Source organism: Pundamilia nyererei, unplaced genomic scaffold (assembly GCF_000239375.1).
Source record: "Pundamilia nyererei isolate P.nyererei 1_Seehausen unplaced genomic scaffold, PunNye1.0 scaffold00067, whole genome shotgun sequence".
NCBI classification, from domain to species: domain Eukaryota; kingdom Metazoa; phylum Chordata; class Actinopteri; order Cichliformes; family Cichlidae; genus Pundamilia; species Pundamilia nyererei.
In genome coordinates this window covers 1,452,473-1,473,053 of record NW_005187468.1, presented here as the reverse complement: position 1 = coordinate 1,473,053, position 20,581 = coordinate 1,452,473, and the positions used below count along the sequence as shown (strand labels likewise).

The 20,581-nt window shown below is 40.4% G+C and overlaps 1 protein-coding gene across 1 annotated transcript in view; it reads right to left on the bottom strand.

The window, feature by feature from the left end:
• Positions 1 to 187: 187 nt before the first annotated feature.
• Positions 188 to 20,581, bottom strand: part of map7d1a (MAP7 domain containing 1a) — a 40,613-nt gene continuing 20,219 nt past the window's right edge. The window contains exons 3-17 of the mRNA XM_005736097.1: positions 20,246 to 20,314; positions 16,957 to 17,120; positions 16,562 to 16,673; positions 12,700 to 12,822; positions 12,434 to 12,579; positions 12,199 to 12,329; positions 10,583 to 10,821; positions 9,782 to 10,058; positions 8,955 to 9,135; positions 8,005 to 8,109; positions 5,831 to 5,881; positions 5,660 to 5,720; positions 3,286 to 3,367; positions 2,669 to 2,904; positions 188 to 1,122 (exon numbers count right to left, since the gene is read on the bottom strand). Coding sequence (XP_005736154.1) covers positions 1,112 to 1,122; positions 2,669 to 2,904; positions 3,286 to 3,367; positions 5,660 to 5,720; positions 5,831 to 5,881; positions 8,005 to 8,109; positions 8,955 to 9,135; positions 9,782 to 10,058; positions 10,583 to 10,821; positions 12,199 to 12,329; positions 12,434 to 12,579; positions 12,700 to 12,822; positions 16,562 to 16,673; positions 16,957 to 17,120; positions 20,246 to 20,314 — 1,988 coding nt within the window. The 3' untranslated portion in view covers positions 188 to 1,111. The remainder of the gene's footprint in view (positions 1,123 to 2,668; positions 2,905 to 3,285; positions 3,368 to 5,659; positions 5,721 to 5,830; positions 5,882 to 8,004; positions 8,110 to 8,954; positions 9,136 to 9,781; positions 10,059 to 10,582; positions 10,822 to 12,198; positions 12,330 to 12,433; positions 12,580 to 12,699; positions 12,823 to 16,561; positions 16,674 to 16,956; positions 17,121 to 20,245; positions 20,315 to 20,581) is intronic.

Here is a 20,581-nt window from a genome sequence, read left to right as displayed (position 1 = left end):
TTTACTTTCAGTGACAGTGGGCCACCGTTAAGCGTCTGAAGTAAACAAAGCAAATGAAAGTAGAAAACTATTCAACTGATAACAAATGAACTATTTCTTAAGTGTACTAATCTGAATCAGGCTAAGAATAATCTCACAATGCATCAAATCCTTAAACGGTTGGGACATAAGGACGATTAGAACAGAGACTGGACCACTTGTCTTTAATAAGACTTGAGATATTCCCACTGGCCTTACATCGCACATCAAAATATATCTATAGCATATACACGCGCCAGAATTTCAAATGAGAAAAAAAAAAGTCATGCTTGCACATGTGGGGGAGGGAAACGGCTTCAATTGTTAAATAGTGGAGGAGATCTCCGTTTACAGACATTTGACCTTTGATGTCTTACAGTTTCTTAATTGTAAAGGTTGCAGATTTATTATTACATCCAGTTATGCATACAATCAATCATAGCTGAGGTTTAGACATGAACCAACAGTATGTTTACACAAAGTAACAAGCCATTCTTTGTGACGTTTAATTTCAGATCTTCTGATTTCTCAGTTTACCTTTTTCAAAAACCGGTACAGGTAGTTTTGTACAAACCAGGATGTACAGTATCTGGGTTTTATTCATATCTACTCATGATAGAGTAGCATGAAATGACTCCCTTTCAAACAGCTTTAATCCACTGATCCAACCTTCCTTTTCCCGATACGTAAAGTTCATTTACATTATACACAAAGTTGTACCCAGTCTTAATTTTTTTCTTTTAGTTAAATAACTAAAGAGCAAAGAAAACAGTTCTTTTTCTGTATACTGTAATCATTACTCAGCTGTACTATAATGTACAAAGGATGATACTGTTGAGTAGCAAGGTGCATGGAATCGGTGCTGCAAAGAGTTTGATGAACGATAGCAACGGTGCCGTATGCGGCAACACCTTTCATCCTGTTCTGTCAGTTGTTTTGTCGTCATCTTCTTCTGTGACCCACTTTATCTTCGGAGGGAAGTATGCTTGCTTTTTTTTGATTGGCACAGGTCACAGGGCTCGCAATGCGAGCTTTGGCAGGACTAGGAAAGGTCAGTGGCCTAAGGCAACAAGCACTTCAGCGCTGGAATATGTCACAGGACCTCTGTGAATGAGGCAGAGAGAAAAGTGTTAAAGGCCAGATGGAGCAGCAGTCATACAAGCTTAATGAACATGCTAACAGACAAATTAAACTATATATTCAACCTTGTTGAAGTGCGTAATGGCAAGGTCTGCAAACCTCCAACCTGGTGACAATGATAAATGCAAAAGGATGCAAAACATGTTGCAGTTGGAAGGCCCATAAACCTTTACTGTCGTCTTTACATGCAGCAAACAGAAAGCTCGCATGACTCAAAGAAATGAGATGGGAATGTTACTGTTAACAGCGGCTACCATATAAAAACTCAATCTGACTGACAATGCCACGTGTGGGACCGATGAGGGCCATATCCTCAACAAGTATGAACATTCAAATAAACCCTGGAAGCATGCCTCAAAATAAACCGGTCTCCTGAGAAACTACTGTGTAAAATTAAATCAGTCTGACATACTAAAAGTCATCTCACATATCCAGATTTACAAGAGTGCATATAAGAAGTGAGAATGTTCCCTTTTTAATTACACACTTACCAGAAGTATGCAGTAGTTAAAAAAAAGGTGGTGAAATATTCATTAAAGTAGGGGCAAACAGAGGTAATCGTTCTTTTTGGTTTACATAGTATTTCTGATCGCTGGCTTGCTTTCAGGATAACAGGTGAAAGTTAGGATCTAGCAGCAACGGGGAGGACAGGGTGCTGCTGACGTTGCTGCTGGGAAGAGGATGAATGAGGAGTCATATGAAGCTTAATTACTCCAGAGTCCAGTTTCTAACCCCTGGCAGTGAAGCACTTGTGGATAGGGTCTCATCACCTCTGTCATTCTTGGAATTCCTCACTGGGTCCCGGTCCAAGTCAGTGAGACACTTTGAATAAAAGCTGTCAACAGTATAAAGATACCCTCCTTCTCAGCACCCTTCCCAACACTATTTCTTTTATATCCCGTCTCCACCCCCTTGTGAGTGTAGGTATTCTCTCCATGCCACACCTTCCTCTCCTCAGGGGGGACTCGCTTTCACCGGGGTGATGACTTGCACCTTATATTAAGTACACATTCAGGTTCTCTTGCTCCGTGCCAAGGACAATAACCCCATGGTACCTTGTACAGCAGTTTTCAAATTGGGTGATGGGAACTAGGTCGATGCAGATGAATCATGCCTGAATCTGCATAATTTTCATTGGAGATATATTTAGATTTAGTTTTTACCTCTGTCAATAAAACCTCATCTTTTATTTTACAATCCTGAACTCTAGCCTGAACGAGGACTTAAAAAGTTAACTAGAAGGAGAGAAGTGGACTCTCATTACAAAGCACAGCCAGACCTTTTCAGCACGGGTCAGCCAGTTGTGGAAAACACTCCATCAATATCTCATTTCAACAGTGGTGGAACGATTGCTATTGTAGCTTTTTCCCCTGCATCATTTCATCTATTCTATTTATATTTTCATGAATCATTTCAGATTGTGTTAAGTAAATTGTCTTTTCCATGTTTGTGTTACAAATGTTTGCGCTGTTGTCATTTGTGTATATTAAAGCAGTTTGTAATTCCGTACCCGCAGCATGCTGAGGCTTCATTGGGCCTGCCTTTTTCATGAATGACTCCTCGCTTTCAAAAGAAAGGATGGGCTCTGTGGGCATGCTGGTCTCAGACTTGTCCAGGGCTCCGTTAGTGGAGTTGCCGTGATTTGTGAGATGGATGATGTCTTCCAAGTGGACAGTGTCTTCTTTCGTCGAAAGACCGTTTTCAAGCTTCGTAGCCTGGACCCCATTAACTGCTTGGATTGAGAGGCTGTTGGAGAGGAAGACATAAATCATGGTATGGTTCTAGTCAGGATGGGTCCGAATGACTCATAAAACAAATGAGTCATCCCACCACAATAGGAGGATTCTTTTTTTTTTTTTTTTAATGGTCCCAAGAAGCATGATCAAATGCAAAGAGTAAACATTTTTAAATACCAAATCATTCTCCCACTGTTATAACTGTTTACTGTTGGCCAGAATCATGGGGCTTCTTGTGTTTTCTCTTGAGGTTTACAGCAACGTGAACCTCCTGCTGATTTGATTCGTTGTCAACTCCCAGCTTGGTCTCCTGGCACAAGTTTTGTGCTGTTCATGGTGGTCTTGCATCAATGTGCACACAAAGAAGAAACGAAAGAAGCTTTAGTTTTACCTTTCCTTGACATCGGCCTGTCCATTTTCTGTTTTGTTGTTGGGAATGCTGACCTCAGGCGTTGGCTGGTAGTCAGCAGATGCTAGAGAGAACAAAGCAATACAGTCATTAAGTGTGACCACAGAGATAAAACATCCCACCCCACACCGTGTGTTAACCCTGAGATGTGTCAGGCTAACCTCAACACACATACACGTGTGCATCCTCTTTTCACTCTCTTAAGGAGAATCAGCACTTTTGGTGATTCTCTTTTGCTTTTCAACTGTTGGTGATAGTACCCACATTTTTTCTGCGTCGCAGTAACAGGAGACTAGTGTATCTGTTAGTAGTTATTTTTTATCGTCTTATTAGCTCCTATTACTGAGCTGGTACTTTCCTGGTATAGGAGGATATTTTATTAACGTAGGTGTAATGCATTTGGTTAAACACATGCATGCTGCAGCTGCAACCACCATTAAAATATATAAACATTAGTAGAGGTGGGAATCACCATATATCCCACGATACGATATTATCACGATACTTAACGCACGATACGATATTATTGCAATTTTTTAAAAATATTTTGCGATATTCAGATTCTGTACATAAAGGTAAACTTTATCAATATTCATTTTATCTAATAACAAAGTCTCACACTCAGTCTTTCTCTCATTTCAGTCAGTTTTATTGTTGACAAACTGAACGGTTTATATTACAGTCTAGTCCAACTTAACTGAATGCAACCATCTGGTATAATTATAGCTATTCTGAACTATGCAATATGAAAACTATGCAGCCCCTTCAGCAACTGAAGAATTTGAATGTAAATTAAAACAAAATATAATTTTACATTAAATAAAAAAGTTTTAAACTTAATTAAAATAAAACATGTCTTAAATTAAAATAAGTAAACTGTCATGTTCATTGCTGCCAAAGAAAAAGTTAAACACATTTGGACAGTGAAGGAATGTCAGGATTCTTGCTCAGAAAAAGGATCACCGTGCTCTGAAGTCAGAGCACAAAAACCTTTTTTGTAACAAAATATCGATTTCTGCTGTCCCTGTATCGATACATTATTAGCAAACAAAATATCACGATACTACACAGTATCGATTTTTTTCCCCCACCCCTAAACATTAGCACTGACAAACTAACAGTTAGAACCAAATACAGAAAAAAGAACTAACAGTGAAGACCAGGCTTTATCTAGCTTACATGACTCTCTACAGAATAATATATTTGCAAGCAATTCTGATCTTGCTGCTAAATATCCAAAACACTGTAAAGCAACATAGAGAAAATGATCAGGCTGGACCATAATGGTAAGTAAATAAAAGACATTTTTATTTTCTTTTGACATTGCACACCAGCTGCTAACTTCAGAGTCTTAATAGCTGTGGAGAAACACCTCCCGAGTGGGTACTCAACCCCCAAATCTGCATCCTTTTCAAAACGTTCACAATAAAATGCCAAACTCTAGTCATCATTTTCAAATGGTCATTTAAACATTTGGGTTCGAACATTGAGGTGCAGACGTCCAGTTTTCTGACCTCATGTATATCATAAAACAAAGACATTCACACTCACACATGACGAACTAAAAGGCATTTCTGCCAGGTCTCAATCCACTTAATGGCTCGCTAGTGTCTCCTTGCAATGTGAAATTTGTGAAATTTGACACAAACTGCATTTCCATCTTACTCATTTATAACGTGTGATGTTAAAATTTCGCTAGTAAGGATATTGTTAAGTAGGGAGAGAGTAGTTTATGTTTGAAAACTTTGCAGCAACACATGTATGATTGTTTTATTCAAAGTCTCTCTAATGAATGTAGACTGCTGCAGGCTGTTGCCATAAGCTGACTCTTCCACTCAATTCTCCTCAGTCCGAGGGATTGGACAACAAACTAAGGCCACATGGGTCCTATTCTGCAAAGAGCAACTCCAGCTGTACAGGATATGAGGGGAAATGTATAATAGGCCTTTTAAAAGTGCATCCCTCTGTGAATCTTACTCACAGGGGAACTGATAACAAGCATATGACATATCTGTGCTTTGTTTTGTGCAAGCTATGGAAGAGGTAAAAGAGGTAGACTGATATTTATGTGTACATCAGTGGAAAGTATTTTATAGACACCAGTAGAATCTACCAAAATTGAGTTCTTTTGAGTTTAATCGAAGCAGTAAAAGTCTAAGAGTATTCTGAACACCAGCTGGCCAGAAGACGTCCACTTTGTTTTAAATCCCTTCCTAGATAACACATTAATGGGAGATGAGTTAAGGCAATTATCCTTTGTAATTCAAGCAGATTAAAGGCTAGTAGTGGGTAATGATTTCACTCGGGGATGTTTTGTAGAAGGCTGAGGGGAAGTCCAGACTGATGCTTGGCTTACCTTTGCTACTCTCTGCCTGTTTGTCATTGACATGTGCGAGTGGGGAGGACTTGGTCTCTTTCTGTGAAAGTGGGAGAGAATTTCAGTCGCTTTTACAGCAAAGCTAAGTTTTATTTTTTCAATTTGTAAAAAAACAAACAAAAAAAAAGTTCTTTTTTTTTTTAAATGTACCTTGTCACTTCCATCTGTCTTCCGTGTCCTCTTCATGATCTCCTCCAGTCGCTACAAAAGGAAGACAAAATGAATAAATAAAGGAATAAAACAGATAATACCCCACAAGGAACCAGATACTAATAAGCAGACGTACATTTTCTGTGCACTGGTGGACAACAACGCTTAAAATGATACTGGCACTTGTGTTGTATCATATTACCAGTAAAACATAGGCTTCATGCAACATCTATAAAAAATATTTGGTTTGACTTGATGAAAATTTGGCTACGCTTATTCGGCTGGACTAGACCACACACCTTGCCGAATTGTTTAGATAGAAGCTAAGGGTTCAACTTTCACTTTTCATTAGTTCTTTAAAGCAGTGAGGTTATTATGCTCAAAATAAACTGAAGCACATCGGGTGGTGGGTTAGACTAATAAGGGTAAAAACGCTGTTGGTGTACTGAGCTGAAACAATAGTGAATACTGAACAACAGGAAACACAGAAAGGGTAAGCGTGTGCTACACTGTGATATAGAGAACGCTGCATGGGTAATTTGTATGCACAGAGGTTTGAACAACATGAAAATTTTATTTGAGGACACAGCTAGCCTGGGACAGCTAGATCATAGCTGCAGCTGCCACTCATAAAAGTGAGACATTTTTAAGATCCAAGATCATATATGGAGCGCTCACACGCTCACAGCTTTGGTATCTAGTTTGGCATCAAAATGTCTGTTTCAGGAGTAAAGAGTTGTTGTGCTGCTCGAGGTACCTATAAACACCTGTGCTGAGGTAATAAGACTGAGTCACTTAGGTTTGGTAGAGGACTGTAAAAGGAGTTTTGTGTAGTGCGACTGCGGTGCAAGTCTTTGGGGCAGAGGACATGCTGTTCTTGTGGGCTAATTCCTGCCAACAGCAAGACTTCAGCTGGCGGAGCTAGGCCTGGCACGCCTAGATAACAGCCTTTCACACATGGAGAGAAGATGAGGAGAGGGAAAGAAAGGCTTAGATAGCCTGCAGAGGCACGATCTTATGTGTGTGATATACTTGAATATATGTTCACCAAAGGCCCAGGTATCAGTACACATGAGAAAGGATCCACACACAGATGACTGACACAGCTAGCTCGCTGTTATTAGTGTTATATATAGCTTAATGCTCATTCACATTGTAAGCCCTATTAAATCATGGCATGCAGACAGCCGATCCAGGACAAGCCAAAAACATCATTCATCTTGTTTCAGGGATTCAACTTTCAAGCCTGCGTTTGTCATGTAAAAAGGGCCGACCTCAGGATGAATGTATCTTGGAATATACCACCACCGGGGGAGGAGAGCTTTTGTAAACCGACTACAAAATTGATTTTGGCATTACTCTGTATCGTGCAAGAGAACATTTTCCTCTTTTAAATCAGCCACTGTTTGGAGATGCTGTATTTCGAAAGGAAAAGTTCAACTCCAAATCGAATGTACTTGCATGTAATGCTACTGATGCATTCAGATTGTTATGTCTTGTCATCAATATAAAGGAAAACGATGGCACATGCCTTGAGGTTTTCAAAGTGCCAACAAATGCGTTTTAAAAACTCAGTAGCAATGTCTCCTTCCAGAAATAATGACTTTTAAACATTGTTGTGAGCAATTTCAACTTCTTTTCATTGTCTGCATTTGGAAGGAAACCAAACATGCAGCACAGCTGAGCATGGACACCGTTAATGTTTTCATCTGGTCTTGCTGCCACTAGCATGAGACTGTTATCATAGGCACATGGACACTTTCTTCTGCAGAATGATATCTCAGTGGAGCTACGTGAAACTACTCACAAGTTGATTTATTTATTTATTAGCCACTTTGTCATGATTGCTGTAAAGAGACAATCACTTCTGAGTTTCTCACATGTATTGCATATATTGAGCACCAAGCACGAGTGTTATTTAGTTCAGTTATATTCAAAAGAAGACAGACATTTTTACAATCTACTACACAATCCAGCTCCCACCAAAAATAGATAAACGGCACTACAGGACAGTTAGAAAAAACAACAACTTTGGACTTTAAAAAAAAAAAAATCCAAGCTGGGATATTTTTGCATTTATGATCCTTTACAACCCATAAATATCCATTTCCTTTTTGGAATTCAGTTACTTGGCTGAAAGAAACAACATTGGCAGGACAGATGTATGGCCCTACCTTTTTCCTCTCCAGCCTCTCCTGCTCCTCCTTCTGGAAGTGTTTCTCCCTCTCCAGGCGCTGCTTCTCCGCCTCCTCCCGAGCTCTAGCCTCAGCCTCCTCTTTCTGAAACACACACAAGCAAAAATCCAACCACAACTTTAATGGCAGCAGAAGAGGGAAAAAACATCAGCCAAAATAACATGCCTTTTACGTAACAAGGGTGTGGTTGCTCCCTGCAATTATTGTCTACGACCACAAAAGGGATATTTTTCTGTACCTTTGAGCCAAAAGGATCTATTTTCAACATTTACAGCTTCATGGGGGCGATTCAAAGTGAAAGACAACACTTAAGTCTTTGCATAATTCTACTGAAACGTGTTTGACCACAAATGCCACTTCTGTGACAAACCACAAGGGGGAGACAAAGCGCCCTGATCTGATAGCAACGTACATACTGCAGTGACACAATTAATCACGACCCCAGAATAATCGATCACTCTGATGAATGGCCACATTCTGTTTTCTGCTTATCAAGCTTCATTGTCATCTGGTTCTCAACAACCACTTCCGCAAACACAAGAAGAATCAATACTGTTCGGGTGGATTATCTGGCAGACTGAAAGGTTAAAGGGGCCACATTCAGTGTCGCTCCATGTTCACCAGATCAGATTAATATTTACCTTTAAAAGACAACAACATCCCAAAATAGGTGACTGGGTTTGTAGGATGAACATGATATCAGACAAGGTCAATGTGAGCAGCACCTGAAAGGGTCTCATTGTTTTCCGTGTACGTTTTGGCATGGTGGAAAGAGTGGAATGATGTGGCAATACAGTGAGTTATCAGCTAGTTATGACTGTTGTCCTGTTTTATGCTCGTCTAACTAACCAGACCTGATGAGTGACTACAAGACTCCTTTAAATACACTTGATACTCTTCTGGAAACCAGGGGCAGGTTGACAGCATACCTGTTTCTGCAGCCGTAAATTCTCCTCATGCTCAGCTTTGGCCCTTTCCTGAGCCTCCTTCTCCTCTTGCAGCCTCTTCGCTTCATCCCTCTTCCTCTGCTCCTCAGCCATGGCCCGTGCCTCCTCCTCCCTGCGTTGTCTCTCCTCTGCTTCCCTCGCTAAGCGTTCCTCTCTCAGGATCCTGAAGTGTTTGAATACAAGGTTGAGATAAGATTATTTTTTTAGTTAACCATAAAGTCTCTTGAGATTAAAATCTCTTTTTCAAAGACATTTTATCTACAAAGTCGTCTGCCAAATGCTCCGAATGTCATAAACAATTTAAATTGATTTACTCGTAGTGTAAGCAGTGTGAACGAGAAAGGAAACAATTGGAATTAAGAGTGCCGAAAAAAGATCAAATCAGTTTCCAGGGAGTAAATAGTTACTTGCTGTGGTCAAAATCAAAAATGGTTACACATCTGGAGATAATGCAGAGTCATTCATCTTGAATATGCTTGGATAGTCCATCCAGCCCTTCATGATTTGCCTTACATGTAACCATTTACACAGAATTTGCCCAGAAAATAGCTAAATGTCCAGAGTGGGTTTATTCTGCTGCATAAACAACTACTACTCTATATCTACAGCTTCTTCCTCACAATGATATGCAAAATGTTTTTTTTGCCCAAGTATTTTTTTATATTTATTCCCACTTATAACCTTTTGTACAGGTTTTGGCATAGCTGACAAGAAAAGGAGAATATTACATAGTTCAAAAACTTCCCACAGCTTACAGGAGTTGCATAGTCACCGTTTTGTCTTTGCATGCGTTTTAAAAACCAGCTGACCTCTCTTTCTCTTCCTGTTCGCGGCGTTCCTGCTCTTCCCTCTCCCTCTGCTCTCGGGCCTGTCGGCGTTTCTCTGCCAGAATACGAGCCGCCTCTTCTGGGTCATTCGTGCCTGCCATGGGCTTAGCGGATGGAGAGGGTGCAGGTGACACTGCACGCACAGAGGGAGAGGAATTGGCTGGCTCGGGCAAGGAGGAAATGGCGCTGGCTGTGACTGGTGTGCCTGATGCATTGGCAGTAGCTGAGGATACAACAATGGCAGGAGCCACAGGGGAACCTAAAAGAAATAACAGTATTGTAAGCGGAGAGTCACAGAAATGTATTTGCTTTCATAAAGAGATGCCCGTTAATTATTATTAAACTGTAAACAACCACAGCCATTCACCCTACAAATGCAGTAATTATATATTTAAGACTGATTAGCACAGCCTCTTAGCTTTGTGCGAGAGAAGACCCCGACCACGATCTCTGTGTGGCTCATTCAGTGTGCGCCCTTTATTTCCATGACTAATTACGCTTGACGGTAATCTTTGACCACTGTTTCAATTTCACTACATGTGTTTTTCTGTTCAGTCACAGGCAGAGGGAATCTCTTTGGGAAGACAATAAAAATAGAGAGAAGCTGTTCATAATTGAACTATGTCACCAGTCTGCCACAGGGCTAACACAGAGAGACAGAGATAACCATCCAAACTCACTTTGGACAATTCATTTCACTAACTGCTTGATTTGATTGAATTGATTTGAAATTAATTATAGTCCAGTCTGAAGGACATGATTATCACTCTTTTTTGTACTCACTCTTTTTCTCTTCTGGGGTGGCTAGCCTATGGGGCTGTCTCACTCTCTCAAGAGGGGCAGGTGAAGAGGTCCGGTGGTCTATCCTGGCAGGGGTCCTGGCTCTTTTGGGCCGGGCCTTTGGGGTCGACGGGCTTCCGCGTGCTGACGGAGGCTTGGGGGAGGCAGCAGGGCTGGGAGAGGCAGTTCTGCCCTTGGGTGTGGCAGGGGACGCTGGCCGTTGTCTTGATAAAGGACTAGGACTGGAAAAAAGTAAAAACAAAAGCTGAAGGATGGAAAATTGTGTCAACAGTTCTCAGCGTTGTTCTCTCGTACCACATTATATATTTAGACCTGGCCTGAAATGCTTAAAATGGCACATGTCTTTAAGAAACTCTGACATCGGCACAGGATCTCAGCAGTCAAAGCACTCAAACATTGCATCATGCCTGATAGTGCATTATCAGTTAGCATCCCAGCAATGCAGCACTTGGAGGAACAACATCCATTATGCTGAAGATTTTTTCCCCCCTTGAGCCTCTGGCGCTGACTGCTCTGCCAAGCTCTTTGCTGCCTTTTTGTTGAGTCAAAAGAAATTGATTTTTTTTTTCTTCTTTTCTATCCCTTCTGTCATGGATGTCATTTATTCTGGGACCAGGGGATTAGAGGGTAAATTCTTGGGTATTCACTCAATGCATATGCTCAAGCAATGCATGAAATATGAAGTCTTTGCAGCACAGACCAAAACAAACCCAGTCATTGACCAGAAACAGGCTGCAGGTCAGGTGCATCCAAGGCTAATCTGGTTTACAATGCAGTTTTTGTTTCTGCGTATTTAAAAGAGTAAAAAGGGTGCGTTATTATAACTTAGATTTCTTAACTGGTTCTAAGGTTATGGAATAATGTAAACTTTAAACTGAGATGGTAGCTTTGACATTTTGACTTTACATGGGGGTTGGAGCTTTTTGCTAGGTTTCCCAGAGGCCAGACATTTATTGAAAATGTTTAGCATTGAACTCAGGTTTCTGTGATTTATTTTTGTGTATATGTGCCAAATGTGGATGCTTCCACGCATGCACTACATGGTCCAGGGCCTGGATTAACTGGTTAGCAACATCTGAACTTTAGTAGTATATATGGTGAATATTTTAATCCACCGATAAAATAAATAAGAATAAGAATATATGAAATTGGCCACCAAATATGCTTAACTCGAGACTGTTGCTGATATGCTGACTATCCAAGAAAACTCTACTGTAAATAAGTTGCATGCTAGCATGCTATCCCCTCACTGATTTCTATATAGGTATGCTATACAGTCTGTTGAGTCTTTATTGTTAGCTTCATTTTGTCTTTCGTTTTTGTAATGTCACTGGATTATTCTTCATCATACGTTATTGATAGCACCAGTTAGATGATTAGATGATTTACTAACAGAAGATTGATCTGTGAGCTGATATCTGACTAAAATGTGAAAAGCTTAAATTTCTCTGTTCGACTCAAAACTTGTTGATATTCTTTTGACATTTTGTAACTAAATGGAATAAAAATGTTGCACTGCAGCCATAAAATATATATAACTCACAGTACTGATAGTGGGGAAATATTCAAGCCAATATTAAATCTGTTAAGTGTTTTACCTTGGATCAGGTCTATGTCTCATACTAGGTAGAGACTGTCTCTTCTTCAGCACTTTTTCTTTAGTGATGGCACTTTTTTCCATTTCATTCTCCCTTTCTTTGTCTTTCTTTTCCTTCTTGTTTTTATCCATCTGTATAAAGATGGAAAATATCAACATGCAAAGCAAAAAGAAGCAGATTGGTAACGGCATATAGATTATATAATAATGTCATATAGGTAATTATGCAGACTTACAGGTGTGGAGCTCCGCCTGCGTTGACGCTGGGTGATATCTGGTGAGCTGGACGTCACCCTCCAGCGGTCAGAGCAGCGGTGGTGCGGCTGATGGCCACACAGGGTCAACGGACTTGCTGAGGCTGAACGAGGGCAGAGAGGAGAGTCTAAAGAACAGAGCAACAAATAATTAAGCCTTGCCAACATTTATATACTAATAGTATTCACTAAATTCACACTGACGGCAACAACTCATTTGAGGCTTCTAAAAAAAGAAGAAAACTTACGACCGTCTTTTCCATTTGTGAGGACACTAGCAGCACTGCGGCTCCGGGCGAGGAAAGAAAGAGTTGGTGTCATCAGCCGGTCGACTATGCTGCTCTCCCACGGACTCAACGCAAGGCTGCGCGCTGCAAGAAGGAAAAATAAAATTATTCAATTATCTCCAAAGATACATGATAATGGGATGCCGTGAACCAGAGGAAGCTTTGTTATATCTCAGCTCACATTCATGGTTAAACGGGAAATGTTACTCCTCACCCAACACCAAATGTAAAGTGTAGAAGTGTAGTGTAGAACTGCATCTGCAATCCAGAAGAACCATACAATAAACCAATAAAACACCAGTACCACTTAAAGAAGAAAAATAGGCCAGTATATGTGTCCACTGTAACCTTGACCTGCATGGGTATGACCGAGGAGAAGAGGGGTTATTGGTAATTCTTTTGTAGACAGCCTTGTGCACAAACGGAGAAGAAGCAGAATCGTGCGTCTCATTTGGGTGTAAGATGTAGAAGGAGTAAGGTTTGGGAGTTTTAACTGTGACGGGGAAAAAAGACAAGTGAGGAAGTTACCCGTCGATTTTTTTTCTACCAGTACAGAGGAACAGTACCTGCTCCGAGGAGAATACATTAAGAAAATGCTGACTCACTGACTAACTTTCTTCTCTGACTGTGTAGAAGTATGCAGTGGCCTTGTTAACTGTAGAGCTATAAAAAGCTATACTCATCTTAAGCTTGGAGACACAAACTCGATTTAAAGAAATCAACAAAAACCAATTAAATCAATAAAAACATTTAAGACAAAAAGACGGCTGTGATTCAGTACGTTATGGTGACAAATGGACACAAAAGGACTGGGCACATCAGGAATGAAAAGGCCATCACCACACAATTAACCAACCAAAGGACAGTAAAACGCCACTAGGAATACTCCCATATCAAAATATGAGCATGCAGAGCATGTCAAACAAAACCACAACCCAAAGTTTGGAATGAAAAAAAAAAAAACTTGTGATTTTTGGAAGATGGAAATGGGTCAAATATCAACCATCAAGCAAGAAGAGGATTGAAATCAAAGGGGAAGAAGTAACTGAAAAAAGACAATGATGGACGGGTTCGGTAGTGCTGGCAGTGTCAGAATGATGGACATTTAAAACAGGAGCGGGGCATTCCAGATGTAGCCTTACTTCTGTTGGGCGAGTTCCAGAGCGTGGCGGAGGACTTGGAGAGTCGCTTGTTTATAACAGAGTCCACGTGTTTGGGCAGGTTGACCGTTGAAACAGAGCATCTGCCTAAGAAGCCAAGAGAGCGCCACACAGATGTTCACACAGGTCACATGGTTTGAGAAGAAGATGTGGAGCTTGTGTGACGTCATGGGCTATGCTGAGGTGATGCCTTTACAAATTTATACCCACTCACTGTAAAGGCAACGACACCAAGTGTAATCCAACCCAATCCAAGGCTATTCTTGTGTGCTGACCGTTGATTGTAAACATGCACACGGGAAGAGATCTGTTCACCTCTGCAAGCCTTCAAGTGTACAGACAGACCACCCGTGGCACAAAACATGCATTTAAAGAATGATATTTCTTTGTGGATACTCCTAACAAAGTGTCACATAACCAAACTCTAACTGTACTGTAGCACAGTATTATTACTCTTACAATCAGATATTGTTTCTGCCAGCTCAATAAAGTGGAAGTGAAAGAAATATTATTTTTGTTTTGCTTCTTCTTGTTTCTTTTCCAAATAACTCTGTACCACTTCCTCTGCACAGTTTCTATCAGCACAATTTTGTTGGTGAGCAAGTAACTCCAGTAAAACTACCACCAGTGATGTTTGTGCATTCTTCAACGTAACCTGGACATGACTTCTGTTTAAAAAGTTATGTTAATCTTCAGGTGTTAAGAACACATAAACTAAATTTGATACAACTTATAAGCACTCAGCCTCAATTTATATAATCTAGTGCAAACAACTCTCATAGCTACATTAACTAACTAAGGCAATATCTGCATTTATCTACTATTGCAAGTCAAATATAGAAGGAACCTTTAAAAGCCACCTCTTCAGGCCAGTAAAAAAAAAAACCCAGTGAAAAGAATGGCACATTAAATACAACCCTGACAAGGAAACATGTGATGGGAAGTGGCTACAGGGAAATGTAAACTAATTTCAAAGCTGCTGACGTAAACTGGCGCTTCAAAAGAGCAACCATCCATGTGCAATACTTGTATCTGTCCCAATTTCATATCCCTTAAACACAGTCCAATCGATGGATAACCTTCTCTTTCTCCAAATGACTTGGACAATTTAGTGGTCACGGAGGTGCAGCATTAAAGTCGGCCGAGCATGACTGTGGGTTTAAACACACAAATCCAGCACATGATGCAGTATGCTCTTTGATTGAGGCTAAGATGTATACATCTGAGCATTTCCAAAGGACAAAAACAAACAAACATCTAGAGCTCTCAAATGTTCCACTGGCGCCTATTTACACTTGTTTACTCCCATCATCTGACCGACAGCAGGCTGGTGAGTGAGGGAGGAAAAGGAGATTGGTTTGAGTGTCCATAATTCCCCTGGCATATGGCTGAAGCGATTACATGGCATGAGATGGAACATGGGACACTTCATGTTCACAGGAGCTCACGGTACAGAAGCATTCATCAAAGCGTACCACCAAGGCTCTGATCTAATTGGCTGTTGGACTGTCAAGACACTTATTAGCCCCAAATTAAGCAACTGCATACAACAAATTGAATCTTGTAGCTAGTCAGCGGTTCCGTGCTACTTACTGCAACACACATACACTTTGTGCAATCAATACAGTCTGGTCGCGATCAGTGGCTAAGAGCCGTGTAACAGTGTGTTCAAGAGGCAAAACAGTGTGTACTGACAGAAATGCGTTCAAGGAGGAAAAGCGTGACTGATGTAGTAAAGACATATCCAGTTTAAAATATAACAGAGTACTGCTGGCATCATCTGCCTGTCATAACACTGCAAATGTCTAAGCTATTGATTACTGCTGGGAATAAGAAGCAGGCAATAAAATTTGTTTTGGTGTATCATCTGAACAAGGTGATAATGCACCAATTTTATACTGCAGCACATCTAAATGCTTTGGCGGTGTTAGCGATATGGTTTCATACTATCAAATATTTGTTTGGTGTTAAATCCATCAAACAAATATTGATGTCTGCTCCATCAAGAGAATGTATGCCAATGTAAAATTGACCACCACGCGAATTGGAAAACTATAACAGCTGTAATATTTTACAGGCCAAATGACCAACTTTAGCAGAAAAAAAGAGAAAGCGAAGGAGAATTTGATGTGCAATTATTTTAAACTGCATCATTAAAGCAGGTCTGTTATCTGTTTCTTTATTTTGTCATCTACATAATGTTGGCCAAAGTTTGAAATGGGATCAGCCAACAGCCCAGACTTCAGGCTGCTTTAAACTCTTAATTTCATACAGCTTTTCTGCTACTCTTTGCTATGAATGATGTCATTGACCACAGATATCTTTAATAAGGCCATCTCAGACACACGGTTCTGAGTGTGAGCGTAGATGACAAACCCAGCTGCTTTTCCCATCTTCTGTCTATAAGAGGCAGCCAATCAGAACAAAGTTGACTAAAAAGGAAGAGAAAAAGACTTCAAATAGTTTGTTTCAAACAGCAAATGAAACAAACAAAGGTTAACAGGGACCATTTTGAACAATGATCATGCAAAGTTGCTATAGCTGAAACATGAAAGTCCCATTAAAAAAAACAGATCCAAGTATAACTGATATAAGTAATACTGAGGCAAAATAATTTTCTCCTCAGAAAAACTACATTATCTAGGAGGCACCAGTATACTCACCCTCTTTCTGGCTTGAGTTCTGGCTTAGTGCACCAGCCCACGACCATCTCTGCTGTCGGATTTCTGCCCACGTCTTCTTTGTTGACCTGTTGATGGCCGCCTGATACCGTTCCTGAAACAGATACCAGAACAGATATCAGTCTTTAGCATGTGGATTCATTTTAAGTCTATATGGAGGGATGGCATGTATGTCTGTGAACTGAGCAGCCTGAATCCTGTGAAGCTGATGAGTCCCTGACGAAAATCCTAAATCCCTAAATTGAAACTAGCAGCTGACCTAGTTCAGGTGCTCTCCCACAGACAGTGTGCATTGAAATTTCACCTTAAAATCTAGCAGTCATCATTTTCAAAGGTACTGAAGCATCACATTACATGTATTGCTTTTCCAAACATACTTTGTTTTTCTCTAGTTTCTGTTTTTGTCTCTCCTCCAAGGCCGTTCGCCGCTTTTCCGCCTTGATCCGCTGCTCCTCGAGCTTCCTGCGTCGTTCCTCCAGCTGTTGCTCCCTGAGCTGCCGCGCCTTTTCCTCCTTCTCCAGCCACTGGGTCTTTTTGGCCGCTAAGAGAAGGCAGATAATATAGTCAGGAGAGAAGATATTTTCCAGTTGAGTGCTGAAAAAGTAAAGTCCTGTCTCCCTCCACTGTTCGATCAGAATAATATATAACACCCCAATTCTACTCTCTTTGAGAGTCACTACTTGGCATGTTGGGAGAAAAAAAAACAATAATCCCAACATTGAAGCAATCCCAAAATCAAGCGACTCTGATGTTTTACATTACATAAAGCAGTTTTTGAAAAAGAAATGTTGCTCTTCACATCAGACCTCTTTTTGAGTTTGGAAAAAATAAATTCAATACTGCATAAAACCAAATTAGATGGATGCGGGACTTCTGAACTGACATTTTTATGTCATCGTAATCGCATACAGCTTACACTTCAGCTTCAGTAAACCACACACTTTGATATGGAAATCACCTCTTTGTCAGAGAGCCATTCAAAAACAGCGTGAAGGAGGCTTTTGCAGCTGCCTCTGTGTACACAACTCTTCGTACTTCTTTAAACTACAAACCTCCACAAACAATCGGCTTTTCAAAGAAGTAAAGCTTTGCGCCCTGAAGCACTTGATGCACCAAAATCAACTGATAGTGGATTTCAGACTAGAGTGATGGATAATTGCAGAGGCACTGGAGGCTAGGGGATCTGAAATTTATAAAAGTTATACTGAGGCCCTGCATGTCAGCATCTTGCAGAAAACACTTCTAACTGCTGCAGTGTATATATCAGAGTTCGATGGCCCCGATTTGAGACGTACCTTAACTTTACCTTCCACGGACTTAAAGCTTTAGGGAACTTTAAGTAGAGCACAGTGGAAACTGTTTTATAATTCACCTATTGTGCAGTGATGAGACGAGTAGGGGGAGGAAATAGATCCCAGCGCCTACAAATGCAGTTTTCCACATCCAGTTTTTCCTCCCTTCTCAGAAGGGAAACCTTTAGGTCACACAAGTGTTTCCACTCTTTCCATGCAAGTCAGGTCTGTGACATTTGATGATTACGTTTTTAAATTTGATTCTCTCACAGTTGCAATGGTTCTTCAGAATATAGGTGTGGGTTGCAGGAGGAAATGAGCTGGATACTGGCTGGGGTCTTGACGGTTACAGTGTACCAGAGTGACACTGACATTCCTCAACTCTCTCCTGACAGTGATCAGCGCTGACAAGCAGCATCTAGACCTGCTACAGTATGGCCATTAAATAGTCATTGCCAAAGGGCTGCGCTAACCCTGGTACATTAAGTATTTATACCTCCTCACCAAAGATGGACAGGGTATGAGAGTAGCATCTATCTATGCAACTATAACAGAACAAATCCAATAGCAGATGAGCTCGTATATGTAGATTTTTTTTCTACTTATACCTCTGCTACTAGAAATGGTTCTGGCGATATAAGATCCCTTAAGCTGATATTGTAAACACAAGCTTTGGCAAGATCGCATCTTTTATCCCAAGCTGGCTGAGAGTATTAGATCAGACCCCTACCATCTGGCGTACCACAGTGATCACCCAATTAGACTGATCCACAGTATGAAGTCTGCTGACCTCATCTTACTGCCATCCAACACAAATTTGGATTAGACAGCAAAGCTTTACAGAAAGTACGAGTGTGACAACAACTAGCTTTAAAAAAAGAACTGCGTTGTGTGACTTTCACGCAAGTATCGCGGTGCGTACAGGCTGGGTGATATACAACTCGGCTCAGTATCTGAACACTACTTTACATATTTTCCCTTTTAAGAACATTTTGAACTTTTTTGGTCCTGTTTGGCAACATAAAGTTGTTGATATATAATTTCACAGCCAAGATAAATTCGGCAGCAAACCATCAATTCATCCAGTAAGATGATTATCATGGTGGTTTTGTGGCTTGGTGTTTGTACATTTTTTTTTAAATCCAAAGAGTTTTGTGGTGACTGCTGTTAGAACGTGGATAAACAACAGTCAGTGTAAGGGTGGGCTTCTCGTCACCCACAACTTCCTGTTAAGTAACAGGGTTTTCACACATAAATGATGGTTTAGTGAGTACATGATTTTTGTTTAAGTCATATTTATGATGTTCAGAGAAAGGGAGGGTGAAATTTTAAATTTTTGTCACAGGAAAAGAGGAGGATTAAAACAAGAAACATTATGGGGATTAAATAAATGAAAAGGCTCTAGGGCTGGGTTTTATTACCAAAAGTCAATATGCAAGTTTTGTCTTTGCAGCACTTAACTTGATATATATATATTTTTTAAAAAGTGTAATTATGCTTTAAAATTTACAAAAAAGCTTTATTTTTGTTACACTATTACTGAAACAGTAGTCATTATTCTACATGCTGCTTCTCTTTATAGGCAGGATCATTGAGCTTTTGGTGCATTCCCCAGCTCTAGCTTTTACTACTGAACTTTATTAAGCTGAAACTGAATGATCAAAAAGGGTATTCATTGGCACCACCACCACCACCACCACAAAAACACAGGTGAGTGGCTTACCTTGCAACTTGCTGAGCTCTTCTGCAGGAGTAAAGGGTGAGAGAAAAGATAGAGGCAGCTGTCAATCATGCAAAGCAGTGCATGGCAAGTAGGCAAGTGATAATGTGAGAGCCACGTGTTAAACAAAAAGAGAGACAACTCATAGGTGCTGAGAGAGCTGTGACATTTCTTGAAAATGCATCAGTGTAAGTTGGGGCACTTTCTCGGCTTTCACAACTCGTCATAAGTTATAAAAGTTATAAAATATTCAGCCCCATCAACGTGTACGTTTTTGTCATTCGTGCAGCATTTTTGAACAATGTAATGTGTATCAGTTGAGCTAAAGCAATGATTTTGTTCATACAAAAACAATAAATAAGCGTCTTGATAGTGCTCAAGACTGTTTCAGCATGCATGCAGAAAACAGATGCTCACTTGTCTCTGGTAAAATGGTGGCTTGGCTTTTACTGATTTTGGCCCATTTTCTGTAGAAGTCCAAACTACCTTTTTATCCTCTCCAAGTGTCTGTGTGTATAATGTTGAGCATGCCTTTTGCAGCCTAAAGCCAACCCAGTAGCCAATCAACTGCTAACAACCTCCTCCACCCTAACACCAGGTGGAGCTCTCTATCCATTTAAAAGAAATGGCCTCCCACCCCTGGTTTTTACTTACCTAGATATTTCGCTTTCTCCTCTCGCCGCTCTTTTGCAAGCTTCTGCCTGTCTTCTGACTTCATGGCATCTAAGATTAGAATGAAGGCAGAAGAAAGAGGATTAATGATAGGTATCACCTTGCATCATCCAAACTGATTAAATCATCTCCAGACACTTTATATATTGGAAATTGTGGTTATTATATAGCGTTTCTCTACTCTACTTGGGGACTCAAAATGCTTTATCCAGCATGTCTTATTCACCCATTCTCTCTCTCTCTCTCCCACACACACACACACACACACACACACACACACACACACACACACACACACACACACACACACACACACAC